The following is a 24868-nucleotide window of genomic DNA, read 5'->3' as shown; positions in this document are numbered from 1 at the left end:
CTTTTTAGTATTTTTAATATTTCTGACCTGAGTTCGTTATTTTCTATCTCGATTTCTTCCTGGTCGTTATTTTCACTCATCAGTTCTTCTTCTTCAGTGGTGTATTCTTCGGATTCTCTCGAAATCGCATTAGTGGATTCGTTGATCATCTCTTGATCAGTTTCTATTTCTTTGCTGTAGGCCCTGGTGTTGGGCCTATCTTTCTTGAACATTTTTAATTACTTATTGAGTCAATTAACCATCCTCTGCTACCAGCTTGTTGCAATATTTTCAGGATCAGACTCAATAAAGATAATAGAAGTTATAGGTTTAAATATAATTCTCTTTAATCATAATAGGCATTCTATATTCGCTGAATATTCAAGATAGAAGCAAGGAAAATGGGGAGGATGGCTCCTTTTATATACAAGGGGCGGAGCCAGGAATGGGAGTGGTAAAATATGAATACATTAAAGCTCAAGTAATAAGTTAACCCCTGATGTTCCATATATACATTATTTACACATTGGAGAATAAGGCATTTACATCTGACAAACCTAAAGAGGAAACGGCTTTGCGTGTCTTATTTGGATCGGCAGATGGCTTGTTGGGCACGTTATCATTTTTTCCTTCTTTTTATACCTTTTGCTTGACTGGAGAGGAAAGGTGATCATTACCTATCCAACGCCTTTTTGGAATAAGGAAAACAAAAACTGGAGGAATGGTTGGAAAACGTTTGTTTGGGTTTTTAAAAAATATGTTACTGTTAATACACCCTTGGGAAGAAAGCTCAATAGAACTTCCAAATCATTACTTTTGAGATTGTTGGGGGGTTTTTTTGCATTAAAAAAAAAAGGTGAGATAGGTGTGTCATTGAAAAAAAATACAGTTTTGCTGATAATGGCTTTTGTAATCTGGAGTTGCAGCTTGGTAACATTCTGTAATCTTTTAAAATGGTGTTTCACACGAACCAGGTTTACACACACACACACACACACACACACACACACACACACACACACACACACGTATAATGTTTAATTTTAGGGGGGGAACCCTACACATTATTCTAGGTCAAATCTTTGTGTCCTTGGGACATGGTTGGGTATATATAGCTTTGTATTTGTGTTTGAGTGGGTAAAATGACCCCAATAGAAGAACTCAAAAAGAGTCTGTTGAAATGTTTATCTGTAGACATTGCTTGGAAGTTTGATATATAACAACAGAAAAAAATATGTTTACATCATATTTGAGATGAGAGGATCATATACTATGATAACGCTGCCACTTGCTTAAGTTAAGTGTTAAAAGTGAAAGCGGTTGAGAAAAAGTCGTTAATCTTAGTAGCAGTAAACACATTTTGTCTGCTTTCCGTATTTGATTATTCTGTTATCTGCTTAAAAAAAATACTTTGGCTGCCTCTTCAAGTTTTCCATGACTCTCCCAGTCATAATCTATTCTGGTCCCCAAGGTCTCCCTTTTTCATTTTCCTTTACCACCTTCTTCTGCTGTAATTTATCACTCCAAAGTGATATTATTTATTAGCTTTCAAAATCAGCTCTAATATTTGACATCCTATCCTGTAGGGGGCAGCAGTAGGAATAAGGCAAAGATACTGTTATATTTTACTACAATAACACACAGAAGAAAGAAAAAAAATGTATGTGTTGGTCCAGAAATATATCAAGCCATGTTCTAGTATGGCACTTAAAGCAGATCTAGTTTGAGAAAGCACTTTGTTTTATGGATGGAAATGCATGTGTTTTAGGAGTTGGCATAACAAACATTATATTTATGCACTCCTGGAATGGAGATTTAGGAAGTGAACAAATGATCAGAAATACTAGTTTATGAGTTGGTCATGAATTTAATAATTAGGGACGTTGTTTGGTATTCATGCTGAAAAAAAAAATCTAATATACGTAAAGGTAAAGGCTCCCCTTGCACATATGTGCTAGTCGTTCCTGACTCTAGGGGGTGGTGCTCATCTCCGTTTCAAAGCCGAAGAACCAGCGCTGTCTGAAGACGTCTCCGTGGTCATGTGGCCGGCATGACTATATATGAATATACTTAAGGGTAACATAATTTGGTACTACAGTGGTTTAAAGCACCCTGTTATTAACACAGCTGCCTGCAATTTACTGCTGGTTCGAATCTCTCCAAGGCTCAAGGTTGACTCAGCCTTCCATCCTTTCTAAGGTAGGTTAAATGAGGACCCAGTTTGTGGGGGCAATAAGCTGACTTTGTATAAATATACAAAAGTATGAAGGCTATTGCTTAATGCATTGTAAGCCGCCCTGAGTCTCCGGAGAAGGGCGGCATATAAATTAAAAAAAAATAAAAAAAATAAAAATAAAAAAATAATTTTGTCCCCCCCCCATGTTAGAATAGAATATATTCATTTTTTAGCCCACCCCTCCTCTTTTTTATGTGGGAGAAGAATGAGCTTGAACTAGGAGTGGCTAAAAAATATGGTTTTAATAATAGCACCTCTGAACATAACCAACCTAATGTTCAGGGCAAAGTTCACAATGCAAAGAAGATGTGTAATTTGATATTTTCACTTTTAATGGAGTTTCATTTTTATTAAAATGAAGTTTGAAGGATTATCAGTGGGATCAGTGAAGGAGTGTAGCAAAATTAGAAGTTTATCCCTTTCCCATCATACCATTCTTCTTCATTATATAAGGTGTTGAAGTTTGCCCTTTGGGTAGTTGTGAGAGCAAAGTAAGCAAATACTTTTATAACATGAGAATTTTCTTCCTCTTTATAATGCAGTTAAAAGTGTCATAATGTTAGGTAAAATACTAAGATACACTTTGTTTCATGTTCAGCAATATTGTAAAGCTTAGTACTTATGCCACAGCTTGCGTGGGCTGTGAGAATTTGTAGCACTTTTGAATAGGAGCTTGTTGGAATAGCTATTGAATGTAACTAAAGCCATGTCAGACTAGCATTTTCTATATTGTGTGGCTGATGCTTGGCTATTGGCAGAATCATTCTTAGGCACTGGAAGTAGGCTACATCTCTATGAATATGCTACAATTATCTTCTATTTCACTCTGTGTGTTTGTTGGATACAGTTGAAGTTGGAGTTAAGTGCAAGTAAAGTACACTAAGCTAGAGAAGGCTTTTTTAGAACAGTTTTGTCAATTTTAAACTTGATTAAACACATTCATACACACACATGGTTATTAGATCATTCTAGTCTGAAAATCTCATAGGTTGATTGGGCTTGTGAATTTGAATAAATTATAATTATTTTCTTCTTCTGTAACACATCATTACCCTTATTTGTCTGAGTATTTATTAAAATATTCCATAAAATATTCAAAGGATATCCATGACCTGTCCTCTGTGTATGGTATACTACCTTTTGAAAACAGGCGGCCAGTCCAATTATGATAGAATGGTATACTTGCTGTTGAAAATCCATATCTCCACAGTATTAGAGCTCCATAAAACTGCTTGAAAGTTTGTAAGCACCCGTATATATTTATCCCCTAACTTTATTGTCATAATACAAGCATTAAGCCTCAGTGGCGCAGTGGTTAGAGTGCAGTACTGCAGGCTATTTCTGCTGACTGCCATCTGCCTGCAATTTGGCAGTTCAAATCTCACCAGGCTCAAGGTTGACTCAGCCTTCCATCCTTCCGAGGTGGGTAAAATGAGGATCCAAATTGTTGGGGGCAATATGCTGAGTCAGTAAACCACTTAGAGAGGGGCTGGAAAGCACTGTTAAGCGGTATATAAATCTAAGTGCTATTGCTATTGCTATTAAGTCTTCCTAATTCCTCTGTCTGAAAATTCTGTTTGTAATTTCCAAAAGAAAGTTTAAAATTATTTTTGTTCTCACTGAGATAGCACTAATACAAATACATCTGTAAAATTTATTTTTCACCAATCTACCTCAATCTGATGCCCTCCCAATGTTTTAAGAAGAAATCTTCTAGAAATCTTAGGCAAAATTCTTATCACAACACAACTGGAAGAAACAATTTTGGGAAGTTTTCATTTGTCTAAAGATGTTGCATCAACAAGGATGACTGTAATTTGTTATGCTTTTGGAGAAAAAGTTGTAGATCATGGTTTAAGCCTACGTATAACATATATAAGTAGGACACTTCAGTAGAAAGTTACTTTTAAATTACATATCCTTTAGCGCAGCCAATAAATTAATATGAATACAGAAGTTTATTATTTGTGGAGATTCTTAGTCATCTAGTTCATAGTTGTCTCAAAAGTGCTTTTTCAAAAGGCATCTGGAAAATATAAATAAATGGAAGTTTATTTTGTGGAAATGGTTTAAAATTCTGCTGTGTTTGGTAGTCTGCACTATGATTTAGCTTTTAATACCATACAATAAAAAACTCTGTCTATCTTGTTGATTTGATATTTATAACTTTATAGTGACTTAATTGAGCCAGATATTGCAAAACCCTATAGCACATATCTAGGATTGCATGCTTTGTTTTTGGTTTTTTAAGAAGTAAACATTCAGGTATTTTGTTACTTACACAAAATAAACTCAGATTTCACATATTTTTCTTGTATCTCAAACCAAAAACCAGCAATGAGAAAGGCAGAAGAAAGGAGAGGCAAGGCAGCTTTAGGAGATAAGGGGAAGTAAAAACCTAGGATCAGAGTTCAAAGCCTTAAACAAATAGACCAGATGTGAAATTTAATACAAGCATCATGGCTACTAAATATTATTCATTTCTTGACTGTCAGGTGAAATTATTTCTCCACATTTTTAAGTGTGAACAAATTCTCCCATTATAATGCCTTGTAAGTACAGAAAAAAGGATTACTAAATAATTATTTTTAATTTAACTACTAATTAATAGATTCAAAGTGACTAATTGCTACTTCAAGGAATAATGAGAAGACTGTGTAAAGCTACTTCTGTGCTGCAAGTGTCATAAATAGGTAATAATTTTTTATCTTGTTTTTCTACTTAACAAGAAAAACACTTAAAGCAACCTACTATTATGTGCTATCAAGTTGGTGTCAACTTTTAGCAACTGCATAAATAGATTTTATGATAGGATAAGATAGGATAGGATAATTTTATTTCTATACCGCCCATCTCCCGAAGGACTCGGGGAGGTGTACAGCCAGGTAAAAACACAATACAAATATCACAATTTAAATTTAAAAATTATTAAAAGTATTACATTCAAGGCCAATTAGCTAAAAAAACCAAAAATTTAAGAATTCCGAATTTAAAACTCAATTATGAAGCTAGCACTGCCTGTCGGAAGAGCAGGGTCTTAAGAGCACAGCGGAAAACTCGGAGGTCAGAGATCTTGCGTATGTATCTTGCAGTTCATTCCAAAGGGCAGGTGCCCCCACAGAGAAGGCTCTCCCCCTGGGTGTCACCAGCCGACATAATTTGGCTGACGGCACCCTGAGGAGTCCCTCTCTGTGGGAGCGAACTGATCGGTGGGAGGCTATCGGTGGCAGAAGGCGGTCTCGTAGGTACTCAGGTCCTGAGCCATGGAGCGCTTTAAAGGTGGTAACCAGCACCTTGAATCGCACCTGGGAGCCAGTGCAGCTCGCGCAGGAGAGGTGTTACATGGGTGCAATGAGTTGCACCCATAATTACCCGTGCGGCCACATTCTGGACTAGTTGGAGCCTCCGAGTGCTCTTCAAGGGGAGCCCCATGTAGAGAGCATTACAGTAGTCCAACCGGGAGGTAACAAGGGCGTGAGTGACTGTGCCCAAGGCATTCTGGTCCAGAAAGGGACACAACTGGCGAATCAGGCGGACCTGATAAAAAACCCCCTGGCCACGGCTGTCATATGCTCTTCTAAAGACAGCCGTGCATCCAGGAGGATGCCCAGATTGCGAGCCCTCTCGCGGGGGGTAGTGATTCACCCCCTATAGACAGCGATGGCGTCAGCTGACTATACTGGGACACCGGTAGCCACAGCCACTCAGTCTTGGAAGGGTTGAGTCTGAGCCTATTTCTCCCCATCCAGACCCGTACGGCCTTCAGGCAGCGGGACATCACATCAAGGGCATCATTGGGGTGTTCTGGGGTGGAGATGTACAGCTGAGTGTCATCAGCGTACTGAGGTACCCTCACCCCAAAACCATGGATGATCTCGCCCAGCGGCTTCACATAAATGTTGAACAGAAGGGGCGAGAGGACCGACTCTTGCGGCACCCCCCAAGTGAGGTACCTCGAGGTCGACCTCTGTCCCCCTGCCAACACAAACTGCGAGCGGTTGGAGAGGAAGGAGGAGAACCACCGCAACACAGTGCCCCCTATTCCTAACCCCCTCAACCGCTACAGCATGATATCATGATCGATGGTATCAAAAGCCGCTGAGAGATCTAATAGGACCAGAACAGAGGAACAACTTCTGTCCCGAGCCCTCCAGAGATCATTCACCAATGCGACCAATGCCGTTTCCGTGCTGTACCCCCATCTGAAGCCCGGCTGGTAAGGGTCCAGATAGACAGCTTCATCCAGGTACTGGGGGAGCTGTCATGCCACCACACTCTCAACAACCTTCACCACAAAGCGAAGGTTGGAGACCAGACAGTAATTTGCTAATACAGCCGGGTCCAGGGATGGCTTCTTGAGGAGCAGCCTCACCACCGCCTCTTTCAAGGCAACAGGAAAGGCACCCTCACTCAAAGAAGCATTTATAATCCCCTGGAGCCAGCCTTGTGTAACCTCCCGGGAGGCCAGTACCAACCAGGAGGGACACGGGTCCAATAAACATGTGGCAGTACTAAGCCTACCCAGGATCCTGTCCATGTTCTCGGGAGCCACAGGGTCAAACTCTTCCCAGATAATGTTCTCAAGACCTACCCCCATCTCCCCCTCTGGACTCACCCAATCGGAGTCCAAGCCTTCCCGAATCAGAGCGAATTTATCATGCAGGAACTGCACAAACTCCTCAGCACGACCCTGCAAGGGGTCTTCCCGCGCTCCCCCCCAAAGAAGGGAACAGGTCACCCTAAACAGAGCGGCTGGGTGGTTCTCTGCAGATGTGATAAGAGCGGAAAAATAGTTAAATTTTGCCGCTTTTATCGCCACTAGGTAGGTCTTGATATAAGACCTCACCAGTATTTCGTCGGATTCAGATTGACTAGTCCTCCAGACACTCTCTAGGCATCTTTTCCGACGTTTCATCTCTCTCAGCTCCTCGGAGAACCAAGGAGCCAATTGAGATCGACATCAGGTCAGAGACTGCAAAGGCACGACGCGTCTAAAGCACCGGTGGCCGCCCTATCTCAGGCAGGTCTCTCCCTAACCTGGTCCTTCAGGTCTTCCAGTGGTATGCCCATCACTACTGTAACTGTCCCAGGTTGGGGATAATTGTCATGGAGATAATCTATCTACTTAAGAGTTGACATCAACCTATAGCACATAATCTATCAATACGATAAACCACAGCAAGAATGCATGGACCCACTAGGGGGTGGGAGAACAAGTGATGAAATGTGTATGATGACATCTAAACATAAACCACTTGACTTACATCTGTGTGTTCAATGTCAGATTGCTAACACAAAAGGGCAAGATTTGTTTTATGACCTCATACACATTATCATTTCCACTATTGTGATTACTTGGGTGCCTGTCTTAAATATATACTTGACTCTGCCTACTGTGTTAGTTTTGGTTGGAAAGAAGCAGCAAAATCTGGCCCTGGATTTGGGGATCAAGTTCCTGAGAAAAATATTCCTCCCCTGAATTTAGAAAAGTACTCTATTCTTTTCCTGAATTGCTTACCATCACACTTGAGATTTTAAAGCCCTTCTTGGCATGGATCCAGGTTACTTGAGGAACCATCTCACCCCGATGGGACTTACCTGCCCCATTCACACTGGCAAAAGGGGCATACTGCGGATCCCATCAGTCAAAGAATTTCTGCTGGTGGTGTCCAGGAGAAGAATCTTCTGTGCCAATGGCTCATCTTGCCCTTTGGAATATTACCCCCTAAGGTGAGATCAGCTCCACCCTTCTTAAGAACTGGTTCAGGGTCCCACTGGGGGAGCATCCCACTGGAGGTGGTTGATTAATTAAAAGCTAATCCAACAACCCTCCCCCTGCCCCCCGGCTCCCCCCTTCCCCATTCTGTATCCATTATTTTACTTTGCTGGTATTGTCATTTTATTGGGTTAGGAATATTTATTGTTGATTGTTTTTTTAAAAAAATTATGATGTATTATGATGCCCAGAATTGCTTCAACACGAAATGGGCAGCAAATAAATTCAATCAATTAAATGAGGGCAAGATAATAGTTTGGCTTGGGAATCTTAAGCCTTGCCAAGAAGAGTTACACTCCAGTGCACCATGGTTACTATTTAGAACCAGATTGCTTGCAGGGGAAAAAAAAAACACAATGTGTTTGTGACATCAGCAATCATTAAACCAATCCCAACCCTTGAATCAGAATTCTCTGTACTCTTAAGGAATTGCACAAAGAAACTTGAGGCAATGCCAACTGATGTCACTATGTACTACTTTTTACTCTCTTATCTCATACTGTGTTAGAAGAAGAGAAAAAGAAGAGTTAGAGGAAAGAAGAGAAGAAGAAGGCAGGAGAATGAACTTTGGATAAAACCATAGGTCAAAGGCAAGGACCGAAACTCAAAGGGATGAGGAAAGGGGAGTGAAGTGGAAAAACAACTGGAATAGAAAATACAGGGCTGGCTGGCTCATTTACTCAGATAGTTCAATTATAGCTATAGTCATCATTCTTCATAATATTGGCATAACATTTATGTCAGTTACTCAGCCAAAAACAGGGAGCACAGCGTCTTCATTCCTTGGAGATGACTAGAGATATAAAGGCTTCATTCACAAATCTCCCAAGTGCTGCTTTTAGAAAATAGAAGTAAAAGAGTTGGGTCTATTGACCACTACACAAATTTAGAGCTAATTACTTCTGTTCATTATGCCAAGTTGTTCACAGTTCTTGAACTATGAGCATTATAGATATGAACCAGTCTATTCCTATAATAAAGGTAGCATGGAAAGGATCTTTAGATCATGACTGGGATTATTCATATAAGAAGCTTATACTTTTCTTTAGCTTGTGTATGTGTGTTGATATCCTCAGTGAACAATTATGAAACATCCAGGGTTATCTTGTAAAAGCTCTGTTACAATAATGGCAATGCATTTACTATGCTTACTTCATTTATTTGTTCTCTCAGTCATATGCATAGGCTTAATATTATGAATTAGCTCAGAGACCTATTTAAAGGTAAAGGTTCCTCTCGCACATATGTGCTAGTCATTCCTGACTCTAGGGGGCAGTGCTCATCTCCGTTTCAAAGCTGAAGAGCCAGCACTGTGTCTCCGTGGTCATGTGGCTGGCATGACTAAATGCCAAAGGCGCATGGAACATTGTTACCTTCCCACCAAAGGTGGTCCCTATTTTTCTACTTGCATTTTTTACCTGCTTTCAAACTGCTAGGTTGGCAGAAGCTGGGACAAGTAGCAGCAGTTCACCCTGTTACACGGCACTAGGGATTCGAACCGCTGAACTGCCAATTTTTTGATTGACAAGCGATCCATTTAGGGCGTGTCAAATTTTTTGACTTTCAATTTCCAAACATTAGGGGTTGCTCAAAAGTTGTGACATGCCTTGGGGATTGTAAAGATATTTTGGTTACTTTAATATAATTTAGATGTGCGTGGTAAGTAACTACATAATTATCATAACTTTTTAACATGTTTGTTTCAGTATGTATAAATACATAAACTTTATACCTATCCAGTGATCATATGTAACAGCTTCATAGCTGCCAGATTTATTGAGTAGTTGTTTGTTAAAAGGGCATGAATAGTTAGAAACATAATTCTAGGCTAGATTGTAATGCAAAGGGAACTACATAAAGTGGTTGTAACAATGTTGTTCATGTAGCACGTCTTGATAGTTTAAGTTTTGGTCAATTTTATTCTTGCTATTATGGACTGTTGCTGAATTTTATTCTTTAACATACATATTTGTGCCAGGAGTAAGCAATAAGCATGGTGTTAAATAATATGTGAAACTCTTGTAATGATGACAAGATACATGATTCTCTTAAGTAACCTGTAAGTAAGTATACAAGGTAGGAATTTTATCCTTTTGGTTATCCATTGATTGGAACTTGAACTGACAGTTTTATGAGTTTCAAGTACTCTTGGTTTAAATTATTTTTAATTTTTAATTAAATTATTTTGTTTCTTAATTTATTTTCCTTTTGTATGATATCCTATGTACTAAATATTAAATGTCATTTGGAGAAACCGAAACATCTGAAAGCAGTACTATGCTATGCACATTTAAAATATAGTCAGAACATCAGCTTTAGATAAAATTTAAGGTAGCGTTTTGACTGAAAAATTCCGAGAATCATAATTTGTGGCCCATCTTGAAGGCATAGTTTACAGAAAATGGGAATGAGGGATAACAAATTTGTTGTTCTTTCGGTATCCATGTAGCATAACATTATTCAGTGGTTTATCTAGGTATAGGGAATCCTTGACCTATGACTTTAATAGAACCTGTCCATAATTGTCATGAGTTGTGACAGTTATAAAACTGGTTGGTCGTGTGATTGACCCTACTCTACAATCTTTTTTGTGGCGGTCGTTAAGAGACCACAGTTATTAAGTAAATCTATGATCATTAAATGGACGATGCGATTGTTAAGCAAACCACTAGTTTGCTATGGGTATGGTTTATGATTTTGCCGAAAACCAGAAGTGCTAGTTTTCAGCAAAATAGTCATAAAATGTGGTTGTGTGACTATGAGACACTGGGAATAGTTTAAAAGTGGTAGGAACAGATATGGGCAGTGTTTAGAAATATAGGATTTTGTGCCTGCTGTCCTTATACTTTCTCAATGATCATGGGCTTTGGAAGCCATACTGGAGAAGGTAGACTCATAGGTAGGTAACAGAACTATGGAATGTTAGAGAGCAAAGTTAAAAAGTATTTTATTAGCCTACAGAATTCTTGAAAAATATCCTTTAGACCAATGTTTCTCAACTTTGGTAGCTTGAAGATGGGTGGACTTCAACTCCCAGAATCCCCCAGCCAGCAGTGCTGCTGGCTGGGGGATTCTGGGAGTTGAAGTCCACCCATCTTCAAGCTACCAAGGTTGAGAAACACTGCTGTAGATTCTGAAAAGCAATCTCTTATGCCAATCTCTGTCTTTCAGGTAGCCTTTTAATTTTTCTGTCTTAATCCTCTAGAATTGGTAATGCGGGTGTGTGTGTGGTGGAATTGAAGAGGTATTCGTTCCACAGACCAAACAGGAGGATAATATATTCAAATCGGACCCCTGACAAGAGATTGAAACCTTTACTGCTTCACTCACGGATACCAGTAAACTAGAAAGAAGCTTTAAACACGTCAGCATTTAATTTTTAAGTAATACAGGTAGTCCTCAACTTACGAGCACAATTGAGCAGAAAATTTATGTTGCTTAAGTGAGGCAGATGTTGTGAATTTCCCCATTTAATGACCTTTCTTGCCACAGTTGTTAAGTGAATCACTGCAGTTCTTAAATTAGTAACACAGTTGTTAAATGAATCTAGTTTCCCCATTGACTTTGCTTGTCAGAAGGTCGCAAATGGAGACCACATGATTCCAGGACACTGCAACCATCATACAAATGTAAGTCAGTTGTCAAGCATCCAAATGTAAATCATGTGACCATGATTTACGGTCATAAGTGTGAAAAATGGCCATAAGTCACTTTTTTCAGTGCCGTTGTATCTTTGAACAGTCACTAAATGAACTGTTTTAAGTTGAGGACTACCTGTACTTGAGCAGGGGATAAAAGCCAAACTGTGTGCCTGCAACCAGGCAGGTGATGCTATGAAAAAACACTAAGCAGGCTCTATCAGTCCATTGTCAGTCAGAAATAGATACTCCTAGATGAAATGGATGAATTAATCTGGAATGAGATACCTTCCTGTATTCTAGATCTTTCCGTTCTAGAAAAAAGCTTGTAAAAACAAAGATCACAGAAAGCAAGGGGAAAAAGCCTTCTATCATGTTAGGTATTGGAAATAACGTTCACTCACAGATTTCACCTTGAAATCAATCTAATTTTGGAGCAGCTTTCCAGAATTTCATGCTGGCATATTACATTAAAGTAGAACATTAGAGAAAATTATGGTATTACAGTCTTTAGCTCTAGCTGTTCTTTAAATTGCTTCTTACTTATGCCCAAAGGATCTTCATTTGTTTTTTCCCGATTTGCATCATTATTTTTCTTCGTTTTGCTTTGTTTTGCTTTGCTTTGCTTTGCTTTGTCCTTTTCTGTCCTGTTTTGTTCTGTTCTGTTTTGTTTTATTTTTATTTTTTTCTTTTTCTGAAACAGGAAGAGAAAATCCTTTCTGGAGATACTCCTCTTCATGTAAGTGTTTTTTATGCTTGTTAATAAAAACTTTGTAATATTAGCAAAATATAGGCTTAAATATTCAGGATCCAGATGTTCATCATCTGCTCATAGAAAGATAATAAAATCCATATCCCCAACATACACATCCATGATATGGAGCTGAAACAGTATTTTCAGATCTCAGATATGGATTAGAACACCTTGTCCAGTCAAAAGTCTAGTCATTTTTATGCCTATGTACCTAGACTGAGTCATAATCAGAAAGTGGGTGCAGATCACTCATATTTTACACATAATTTCCACAACATTCCCCAATTTTTGAGTCTGTAGATAACCAGCTTACCATACCTCATATTAACAAGCAGGGGTGTGTGTTTCTTGCCTAAAGTTACAATCCAGTGTGCCCCATTTATATGTTTGGAGGATCCAGTAAACGTAAAGGAACTTATTTCCGAACCAACATGATAAGGTTGTGCTGAAATCCTAAATATACTTACTTCAGTAGAACTTAATTCTGAATAAACTTTCTCAAGATTGCACCACAAGACATTATTCAATGGTAATAGAACAAGTCAGCATAGAATTTCCTGCTTCCAATCTTTGGCTAAGATATGCTTTGTTTTTTTAGGTTCTACTCTATTTGCAAGGTTCCTTATATGGATAAGACTTCAAGTAATACTCCACAGCGGTTCCTATAATTTATCATGTTATATAATGTATATATCAACATTTAGCAGCCTCCCTAAATAGATACACCCAGTAAACTATACTCAACCTGTTGATTCACAGTTAACAGCCACCACAACATAGTTAACATCTGGCAAGCTGAAGTACGACCTTATGTTATGTAAACAGGTAATGTTCTCACCACAAGGTTGTGCTAGAGAGCGGTTCAGTGGCTTATTTTGCATTGCACCTAGAGAAAACAAAACACCAAGCTGTGGTAAACGTTTATTTAAGACAATTTACCTTGATCTTCAGATGAAAAAGCTCCCCAAATGACCCTTTTAATAAACAGAACAAGCTGTCTTTGATTTGTGGCTTGGAATATAAAAGATATGACACAAAAATCAATGTGGGATGCCAGAAAGGAGTTAACACACTTGTTTGCCAGTTTTGGCTTAGTCGTACATTTTGACAGGTTGTGAAGCGTTTTCTTCATGGGAGCCTATATATATATATGTACCCATGGGATTTTGCCCTTCCCCTTGAACAATTATAACTAATACATTCATATACTTCTTGGGAATGCTTTTTGCATTCCAACTTAAAAACCATGTATTTGGAAATGCATCATATGTACTTCAGCCATGAAAAGATTTCTCTTAAGTTTAAATATATTCCTTTGATAAAGGTAAATTGGCTTTGGAAAAGAAAATTACGATAGCAATTATGGTATAGAGGCTCTTGTTTTATATTATATTCTGTATGTGCACCATGCCTAACATAATGGCAAGCTCAGAAACAATTTTGTTGCTTTTCATTTTCTTTAAATTAATTCATTAGCAAGGATGGTAACTTACATTTCCATAACAAATCCGTTCAGAAAGCTTCTCAGTAACACGGTTCTTTGCTTTTGTGGAGCTAAAGTTTTACTTGACTTAAGAATAAAAGCAACTTGTAGAGTGCACACTTATGTTTAATTAATACTGTGCTGGCTACTACCAGTTTTGCAGAAATGTATTTGCAAACTTCCTTCAACCTGGCAGTCTGTTTGGGTTTGGAGATTCATGCAATGGGTGAAGTAGTAAGGGAGAGTGTTCTCCTTTTGAAGGAGCTTTCATCATTCTTACATTATTGATTATGCATTTGTTGTTCATAATGATAAAATGTCCATACAGTGTATTCTCTAGGTATTATACAAAATAAATTTTTTATAATACAAAAACAGGGTTTTCTTCCCTGACTCTGCTCTGTCATACCATAGATTAAATGTACACCTAGTCCACTGTTAGCCAAACTACAGAACTGGATGACAGAAGCAGGTTTGTGCCCTTCTCTACTGCTCTGGTTTTCCATCCACTGCCATTTTCTGGAATGTGCAGAGGCAGCTTCTGCCTTCATTTGACACCATTTCAAGGGAGTTTCCACACAGAGTGTGCATAGCACTAGTGTATACTGTGCAAAGCAACCACTAAACTATTAGTTATAGTACTGAACGAAGGGAGGGATGGGTTAAAAGCTAAAATAGTGCATCTCTACATTTTTACACCATTTCCCTTAATATAAGTGAGAGGACTATTTTTTTCTTAATAGCACTGGCCTCATGATATAAAATTAGAAAGTTGCTTGTTCCCTATCATTGCTCCCTATCATTCAGTTTTTAACGAAGATGTTGGCACTTACAAATGAAGGAACAGAGGGAGAGGGTTTCTGTATTTGTTCATTTTGTTTCATTGGCTTGTGCAATGACCTAAAAAGGGTCTTGTACAAATCCACTGGTTTGGACTGCAGTGGAGAAATGAGCTCTCCTATAATTCAGATCTAACTTTATCAGTCTGGATAATAAGACTCTGAAAAACAGAGATATGAGGAGGAGAGGACAGTATATGCCAAGTTCTTTACCCAAAGCCGGTGGTACATAGCAATTCTCACTGAGCCAGTGCATTATTAGTACTTGTCTCTTACATTTTGGTGGAAGAAAAGTGTCCTCTCTCCTTCAAGATAGGTTAATCACAATTCCTAGTTGGTCTGGAAAGTGAACTGGCTGACTTTCTCAGTAATCCTAGTAAGAATTTTAGAATGTAGATAATTAACATCATGCAGTGTGCACAATCTGTTCTTATTTGTACGGTAGATAATAGGGTGTGTGCATAGACAAATTTTCTTGAATTTAACTTGGATTTGCTTCCTTAGATCCCGCTGCCATTAAAGAAGCATGGAAAGGGCAAATCCAATGTAACTGAGCACAATAGTGGTTTTTTTTTTTTTTTTACTTCCTCCTCTCACCTGCTGGAGCACATGCTCTTTAATTAGATTAATTTAGAGTAGGCTGAGAAAGAGAATCATTTAGCCAAAGGAGCCAGTGATAAATCCATTTCATATGCCTTGTATTTACTAACGTCAACGTAATAAGACTAGGTCAGCAATTCAAGGAAATCAATTGCAAAGTTAAAATAGAAACTTAGTCCCTTGGTCCACGTTGGATAGATGCCTTGATGTACTGACTCAGACTGGGCATGGCTTCTTTCAATTATTACTATGATTCAGAGCCAGAGTTTTAAAATTATTTTATAAGAGACAAATGAAATCCTCATAGGGCCTGCTGTCAGATGGAAGAGTATTATATATAAGTATGCCAAGTGACAAAGCTGGAAGGAAAAAGAAAAGTTGTAGTCTACTTTTCTGCTTTCTATGAGGCCTTTGAGAGCTGCAGAAATATTGTGCTGGCTTTTCTTAATATCTTTTATACACATACATATTCTCCATCACAAACCTGGGACTAAACAGGTTTCTATAGTTTCATTTGCTTACTGCCTTCAAACCACCTTGGAAATTGTCATTATAGAAGATGGAAACTTTAGTCTTAGGGATATTTATTTATTTTTATTTGTCTCATTTATATAGTTGTCCATTCACAATCAAGTGATTCTGGGTAATGTACAACAAAACTAATGTGAAAGGGAGTACATATCTAGCAGGCATATATTGCTAAGCCCATTCCTTTCTTTAGGATCTTCAATTTAGCAGGCAGAATAGAGTAGCAGATTTCAAGCATTTGCAAGTTGCAGTACCTTAGTTTAAAAATTCCCAGAATCCTTGCTCAAGAGACAAAACTCTAGTAATAAAAAAACAGGCTATATTTGAGTAAAAAAAAAAATACCCTATTTCCCCTGATAATAAGCCCAATCAGGCATTTGAGCACATGGCAATAAGGCCAAGCGCTTATTTCAGGGTTCAAAAAAATATAAGACAGGGTCTTATTTTGGGGAAAACATATTATATACATATATATACATATATATATATATATATATATATATATATATATATATATATATATATATATATATATATATATATATATATATGTCTATATAAGTTTTCACGGGTATATATGTGTGTACAGTTAATATTTCGGGTTTCTTCCCGTGTAATTGTGAACATATCCCTAAAAGGGTAGAAGCGACGTTTCGACAGAATCTCATCTGCCATCATCAGGTTTATGTGAAGGGTCTTTTGCTGTAACGTTACAGCAAAAGACCCTTCACATAAGCCTGATGATGGCAGATGAGATTCTGTCGAAACGTCGCTTCTACCCTTTTAGGGATATGTTCACAATTACACGGGAAGAAACCCGAAATATTAACTGTACACACACACACACACACACACACACACACACACACACACATATATTGCACTTAGACTTCATGAAAACCCATCCTCATGGAACTGTTGGATTCTATGGAATATATGTTTAGCCCTGGAATAGGTGGTCTTTATATTTAAAAAGAGTCATAGTACAGTATCCTTGAACCTTGTATTCCAAATAGCACATTTTTTATCTCATCTACAGACATACAAGGATTCTTTAATCTACACCTTTGATATGTAAAGGTTACATAAGCCAAAAGATCCAGTTCAGCTAACGAAATCATTGAAGAGAGCTATCACAAGTGAATCTCTAGTGTTTAGTCTATTTCAGCCTATTATGTTAAAATGGATATGCATTAAAATGCACATCAAAAACACTACACCTCACCTATTTGCGTTTAGATGCACATGTTAGAAGCACATCTCAGTAAACATTTCATTGAAAGAAGTGCAGGGCAGGTATTCTACATACAGGCCTGTTATTGTTAATAACAATAATGGGCAAATCATAAGTAATGCACCAGCAAACAAGAAAACAGTGTAAAGACTCAATTTATGCAGCCCATATATGAGTAATCTTCGGACTGCAAATAATACAGCACATCAAAATTATTGCTGTGGTACCTTACGGTAATGAAAACCAAATTGGAAATGCCAATGGTTATTTCTGTATATGTGCACAACCCATATAGGGTAATATTTCACATAGATACTTCTTCCTGCTCATAGTCTCTTCAATATAAATGACTTAGTTTTTTGGGTCCTTTTTAACTTCTATGGCATACATTTTTAAGCAGGGAATAAATGAGTTTGGAAAATTACACAGGGATAATGTTAACTTTTAGGCTTGTTAAAGTGTTTATGTTTCATACAATAACTTGAGAAAATACAATTTACTTTATTTATTTATTAAACTTAACATGTTGCCATTCCCACTATCGAAGTGATTCTGGGCATTTTGTTTTGTAATAATTAATTTTAAGAAAGCTCTGTATCCCTGTTAATCTTCAATTGGATCCAGGTATACTGAAGCCTTTAGCTCCCAACAGAAGTAGGTTTTCCCAGACTAAGGTTCTCAGGATTGCATTTTTATAATGAGAGACTCATCAGAGTTAGTTCTGGAGTTCAGTGTTTCTTAAGGTGCAACTCCATAGGGGGGAAGTTGATTGCTCATTGTCATCACCAATATTATTTTTAATTGCAATGCTCAGAAGGATCCATCTTTCTGTGTTCATTTGCTGCAACAAATACTACCAACATTCATTACTTTCTATCAGTGTCTTACCCTATGGAGGAACCAGCCCTGCCCATCCACATTGAGGAGGGGATAGACGTTCTGACTGGTGAGTGCAGCTAAGGTGGGGTGCTTGTGAAATGAGGGGGAGGCATGCTGATGCAGAGAGCTTGAGACCTTGTTTGTGTTATGTATTTGGGAAATTTAGGAATGTTTTCCATGAACATTTTAAGTAGTTTTCTGTTTTTCCAAAATGTGCTATATTGGTAGGACCAGTTCTCAGTTCTTACAAATGTTTCACCACCATTGACCTTCCACCATGATCACGCTACACACTCATCTGTCCTTACCTACCCTTGCAGGCTCTGATAATTTTACTGTCTATATAAAGAATATAGCCATTTTTGCTATTCAAATGTACAGAGATAGGGTGCAATAGAAAGACATCTAGGCAAATGGCTATTTCGATTTGAAATTGACTAGCTTGTTTTGAATTGCTTGCTCACAACTCTTAAAAACACATTTGCATGATAACATAGTTTTCTTGGGCAAATCTTAAGAAATTAGAAACTTTTTTGTTGTCTTTTTTGAGGAATTTAACATTAAAAACCCAAATTATTATTATTATTAAAAGTACAAAAATGAAGACACAACTCTATTAACCAAAGGCAGAGATTTGGATTATCCAAGCAAGCAAATATTTCCACTGCTGGCGGGATCTAGTGTAGCCAAAGAGAACAAATGGAATATACCTTTTGCAACATATATTAATATGTAGATAGGATCAGATCTGTGGATATCAGAACTGTTAGCACAAAGTTGGTGCAATAGATCTCTTTTCCACTCTCAGATCTATCTAAAACTGTAATCAAGAGCCTACTGTTCTTGCTCTAGAACAAACTGAACTCAATTGTTCTGAATTCCATAATTATTTAGAGATTAATCTCAATATTAAGTTACCTATATTTTAATCCAGACACCTGTTCCAAGAATTTCATAGGATACACTATTAAGAAGGATGAGAGTTTGTTTCTGATATCTGCCTAATTATTTTATGCTTTAATGTTTTCTTATTTTCTACCAAAATTAATGCTTATAAATGAATTTTAAAGTAGAAAAGTGCTCTTTGAGCCCATCTAGTTTTTGTGGTGGAATAACCATTGAGCACAATTCCATCTATTATCTTTAGCCATGTGATTAAAAATGTGAATTACTCAGAAATTCATTTATATGCACTATATTATTTTATAATTTACCTTTGGATCTGAGGCTTAGATGTAGAACTTCATATGAACAGACATTGTATGACACTTAATTAGCTTAATAATGAAATGACAGTCTTTATCCTTTTTTCATGAGAAAGCATCTTTGATATTTCTCATAGATTTCTATATGTGAACTGTAAGAAATCTGGAAGATTTTAGTTCATGATATAGTTACATTTGATATATATTTCGTATTTCTTGTTTATATTGTTTTGGTATTACTTGTTTTAGTATTTTTCATCCCAAACAGTTAGAAGCTATTTTATTGTAATCGTATAATTTTATTCAGATTCATATTAATTTTTCCTATAAGAATACAATCAAAATATGCATACTTTTCCTTTTAAATGTGAATTGAAAGTACTTTGGCTTGTTGGAAAGCAACAGGGAACCCCACAAAAACTGTTTATTTCATATAACTGTCTGTCTCCTATTCCTCTTCTGCCTTTCTTTCAAACTCCATATTATGTAAGAAAATTGGTTTCTTTGTATGTGCATAAAATATTAGTGTTTAAGATTTTAATTCCAGTTTTTTGTTTATATAAAAATGCTGCTTGGCAAATGCATCTCTTATTCCTACTGTATAACAAAACAGTTACGAAACTATAAATATTTCTATTTCCTGGTAATGTACATTCTCAGCAGATAGCTGAGGGATTTTGTACAAACTGTTGCTTTGTATTCTCTGGAAATTAACTGCATGCTTACTGAGTGCAAATTGCCCTTGTGCAATTAACACTAACTAAATATAAATAATCATGTCAAAATCATTATCTGAACTCAGCTGGAACTGGAAAAAGAAAAATTGAAATAATATTAAGATGAATCTTAGTATTAGCATAGTAGTGTTTCCACCATTGTTGAAAACGAAGGATAAATTGCCCGTTTAAAAATTTACTTCAATTTGCAGAACACAGTAAGCCGAAATAACTGTGTATTTTTACACAGTTTAGAGACCTAACTCCAGCCCCCTTGATGTCTGTTGACTCTTATTTGGTGCCTATTAGCCTTGACTGTTAGTAGATCAGATTCTTTGAGAGGTTGCATGGAATAAACTTGCACTGCTTTTGAACTCTATCCTGGCTCTTACTGTAGTTTCTTGGGCCTGAGATACACAGTGGAAATATCTTTCTATGAATGGCTTCTCCATCTCTGGAGGTTTAAGAAGTGGCTGAATAGCCACCTTTCATGAATACTGTTTGTTCTACATTGTAGAGGATTGGATTAGGCAATCCTCATGGTGTCAACCCTGAAGCTGACCAGATCGAGGCCATTTTGAGACTTCAGTGTTGCCACACTGGAGCTGAGGGATAGGGAGAGGGGAATAGAGATAGCTCGTGTTTTGTAGGCAAAACAAAATACTTTCTCATGGGAACCAAGGTGGTCGGAGAGAGGAGGAGTGAAGTTACTAGGCAACCGGATGGCACCTGGATTGGACCATGTGACTGACTGATTGGGAAAGGGAGAAAACTTTCACTTTTAATTAGGTAAAAACTGTGGGAACATTTAGAGTTGGTTTTCACCAGCCTGTGCCAATATGATATATCCAATAAAACTATTCTTTAAGAATCTACCTGCCTTGGAGTTCTGTTTGATATGGGAGTATTACTTGGAATACTGACACCTGGTCTCTTTTAATTTTATAATTCTGTGAATGTATGAAGAATTATTATTTGGTGATTAAACAAATATCTACATCAGTGAAATCTACCAGGAAATTCAGAGTTAAATTGCAGACCACATAAAGTATGCAGGTTTAGCTGCCCCTGTGATTTATATTTAGAAGAGGAAGCTTAAGTTGTTTCTCCTGTGCATTGAAGTAATGTGTGAATTCTTCAAAATAAGATTAAACTTCCGACTCTGGTTTGCAGTATTAATTTGGATTGGTATACCTTGTACTTCCTTTATTAAAAGAAAAATCAAAAGGACAAGGATAGTTTGATTGTTGAGAACTCCAGGCATTTTACAAAAGTGCAGTTAATTAGCTACCTGGAATAATTTAGTTAGCCAAGCTGTATCGGAACAGAGATAATTGGGAAGAGTAGAAATAACATGGGAAAGACTTTCAAACAAAACACAAAAAAGTTGCCAATCATTTGCAATCTTAAATACTATCTTGTGAAAATATTTTATTTATTAGTACGTAAAATTTAAGATACAGGTAGATACAATATTTTAAAACATCTGAATAAAGCTATAGAAGGTGAGAACATGTCTTTCATTCCAGACATCTTCAGATAAATTTATTATAGAAATTCTTCAATGACTACTAGAAGAGGCAGACATAGATGTGTATATAACCCATATATATGTATAAAGTACACTATAAACTATAAGGAAAAGAAGATATTAGCAAAAGATAGCGTGGTGGTAGGCATCTGTGGGAGCATGCAGACAAATGATTAAATTACATCCTGGTGCAATTAACTTCATTTAGTTGGGTCAAATGCTGGGCTGCAAGTATGGAAGCACAGAGTTTGTGTCATGGTTTCCTCAAATCAGTGTTGCCATTTTGTTGAAATTCTGGTTTCCTGAAAATATCAGTGATCATAGCTATTATTTCTTTTGTTTGGAAAAGGACAAGTAGTCCCATGTCAGCTTTTGTAACAGCGGGCTTATATAATTTGTAGCATGTTCTCTGTAGAAACATTATGGTTTCTTTCACTCTATGTTCCCATCCTTCTGGTAACTTGTCTTGCTGTTTTGATATCCTTAAAAAAAAGTAGCAATACTTGGAAATATCAGGGCAGAGCCCAGAATTTTTTCTATAGAAAGCATATGAGCTCAGTATTAATTATATTTCTTACTGTGATCAGCAACGTAACAATCGTGTTTGCAGTGGATTGACCTCTAATTTATTCCCTTATTTTAATTCTTTATCATTTTAATGAATACTCAGAATAGCTAATGGTCTTTCTCCTTATTAGACTTATTGCACGAATGTTAAAAGTGCTTTAAGTGTTTTTTCTTTTTTTACACATCTATGCGACACAAATTATATTTTATTTCTAGATAATTGAAGAGAAACCATTAGATTCGAAATTGGCCTGGACACAATAGACAAGTTGGGAAGTTGTGCTCATTCCTGTCTTTCTTTCCATAGGAATAGGTGGGTTTTTTTTTTTTTAATATTTTAGTGTCTCAAAATTAATTAAAAGGATAATTTGAGAGTTTGTTTTTAGATTGCTATCTGATAATTTGTGCTGCAGCATAATTAACACTTCACCATTTTGTATTAGGAATAATGATGTAATTTAAAAGTAGTGGGTAAGTGTGAATAATTGTTAGTCATTAAGTTTTTAGTAAGCTCACTCTAGGGATTGTTAATTGAAGACTGAAGACAGTTTGTGGTCACTTAAGAACTGACAGTTGTATTTAACAGAGCCATCATTCTTACAGTAATTCTTGTAGATTTAACAGTGGCTATGTTATATACATACACCTGTGGAAAGCTGTTTTAGGAAATACTAGCTGAGCAGCACTGATGATGTTACTTAGTTAGGTAATGAAATGTCTTCAAGGGAGCTGTGAGAGCACCAAAGGCTCTACAGTTCAACCCTGAGCTACAGATATTTTCTTTTATTGGAATATACTGGCTTTATTCAGAGAATCACATATGAATGAACCAAGTATTACAGCTTCTGCTTCTTCTTTCACAAGTGGTTTTGTTGGTGTGTCTGCCTGTTAAATTTATAGGAATAATTCTCATACCATAAACATATTTTTAGGTACAGTTTGGAATTTTTATCCAAAAGTGATCTAAGACATTGTCTTCTTTTGTAAGTTATATTTAAAAAGAACCACAGTTTATGGCATCAGTGTCATGATAAACTGTATTAGAAGTAAAATTTTTCATTCTCCTTGTGATCATGTCAGAAGAGAAAAGGGTAGGATAAGATAAGATAGAGACAAGCATGCAGGAATCTCTTCATGTATTATTCAACTATAATATATATTTCTTCTTAGCGTTATTCCCGCATTATGGCAGAGTTCACTTTCTACACTATCTAAGGTGCTTATTTATCTCTTCAGTAAAACAACAATAACAAAACCTAACCCCCAAAGTGTAGCCTTCTAGGTTGAAGTCTGAATCTTGAGTATTGATTGTGATCCCTCACCAGCTTTTAGTTAATTCTCATTAACAATACCATTGTTAGTATTGTTAGTAATACAGTACATTTTGAAATTTATATTTTTTTTGAAAATAGAAGCAAACTAATTCAAATATATAGCAGTATTTCACATGTAATTGAAAAATATTCATTAAACTGAGATTCTTTGGAAGGAATTTGAAATATTATATAAAGAGGAGGATATAGGTTTTCTATGCATGGATTCTAGGATTTTGTAAACCACTTTTGAAAAAAGTGTTTTGGGACATCTTTTTAAATCTGCTGTTCAAAATATGAAGTTACCATGTTCTTTAGATTTATTTTTTTTTTTTGCCATTTTTGAGAACTTCCCCTTGTTGTTTGAACTTCCATATGTATGTACAGAGAACAGTTTAGTTAGGATTGTTGCCAAAGAAAAGCCAGTCTCCTGGACTGGTCACACAGTCTTATTGACTTCTTTTAATTTAGTGAAAATAGCTCAGAATCAGTTGAGGTAATATTGGGAAAATAAAATTGAGCAGAACTTTTTTTTTTCACATCATAATTGATAGTTTACTGGAGGATATTTAAGGAATGGTTTATAAATATAAATGGTGACCTATTACAAAAAATGTTTGCCAATAAAGACAATGCCTTATTAATAAAGTTGTGTCTGGGAAGCCAATGTAATAGTTTCACCAATGTAATACAATTGAACAACTTGGTTAATGATTGTGAATTTGATGGAACTGATTTGGATCATCATCAATAAATAGCATTCATGTATGGCCTAGCCCTAAACATTTTTTAAAAAATATATATTGGAAGGAACTTTCCTTTGGCTGCATTCATATTGTTTCTTGCTATATATAGCAGCTTTGGCTCATTGTTCAACTATCATAAATATTTGAGCCAAACTCTTGTTTTTTGAAGGGAAGGCAGACATATGTCTCCTAGAAATTGGCATGTTTTTCAGAAGTGGAACTATTCAATTATTTTATTATTCAAGAATGTGAGTTGCTCCTGATTAACTGATAAAATAGCTGTAGTTCATATTTGCAAAATGTTTTCCAACTCTACATCAGATTGTTGATTCTTATCTATAAAAAGTAATTATAGCTTTAATCAGTAAAATAAAATTGCAGGAAATCAAATGCATATCATGTGAATGCTCAGCACAATGCCCTTTGTTAAACACGGTTTTTTATTTTTTATATTTTTTTGAGAATTCTTTTCAATCTTGTAGTACCCTTTTTATCTTCCTTGGCATTTCCTTCAATAGATACTGACCATGTCTGGGTCATAGAATAAAATTTAAAATATAAGTGCAATAAAACATATATATTTAATAGGCCAATATGAAAATAACCTAAAATTATAATACTATTCATTATAAACCATTTAGTGATTATCACGATCCTGAAGTAGAAAATCAACATTTTTTTAAAAAAAAACCCTAGGCATTTAAAAATTGGGAGTCTTTTAAAACTCGAATCGCTTTAGTTAAATGAAGAAATCACATGATTATCTCAAATTAACTGTTCAGTTTTTAAGCTGTACTTCCATTTCATGATATCTGAAATAACATATTCCTTTATAAAAGAAACT

General features: G+C 36.4%; 1 protein-coding gene across 5 annotated transcripts in view; it reads left to right on the top strand.

Moving 5' to 3' along the window:
• SLC6A6 (solute carrier family 6 member 6) overlaps positions 1-24868 on the top strand; it is a 64449-nt gene that overhangs the window by 6633 nt on the left and 32948 nt on the right. Inside the window, exons 2-3 of one of the 5 annotated variants that reach the window (XM_070936884.1) lie at positions 12333-12368; positions 17948-18013. The exons of 1 other annotated variant lie outside the window; for it this stretch is intronic. In XM_070936884.1, coding sequence (XP_070792985.1) covers positions 17959-18013 — 55 coding nt within the window. In that variant the 5' untranslated portion in view covers positions 12333-12368; positions 17948-17958. Of the gene's footprint in view, positions 1-7864; positions 7946-12332; positions 12369-17947; positions 18014-22229; positions 22279-24868 lie in introns of those variants that run through there. 3 more of the 5 variants (XM_070936887.1, XM_070936885.1, XM_070936888.1) reach the window with 3 other exon arrangements.

Source organism: Pituophis catenifer, unplaced genomic scaffold, assembly GCF_029215685.1.
Source record: "Pituophis catenifer annectens isolate HBS135680 unplaced genomic scaffold, rPitCat1.0.hap2 SCAF_2, whole genome shotgun sequence".
In the NCBI taxonomy this organism is placed as follows: domain Eukaryota; kingdom Metazoa; phylum Chordata; class Lepidosauria; order Squamata; family Colubridae; genus Pituophis; species Pituophis catenifer.
The sequence above is the reverse complement of the archived record's forward strand: the minus strand, read 5'-3'. Positions and strand labels throughout refer to the sequence as shown.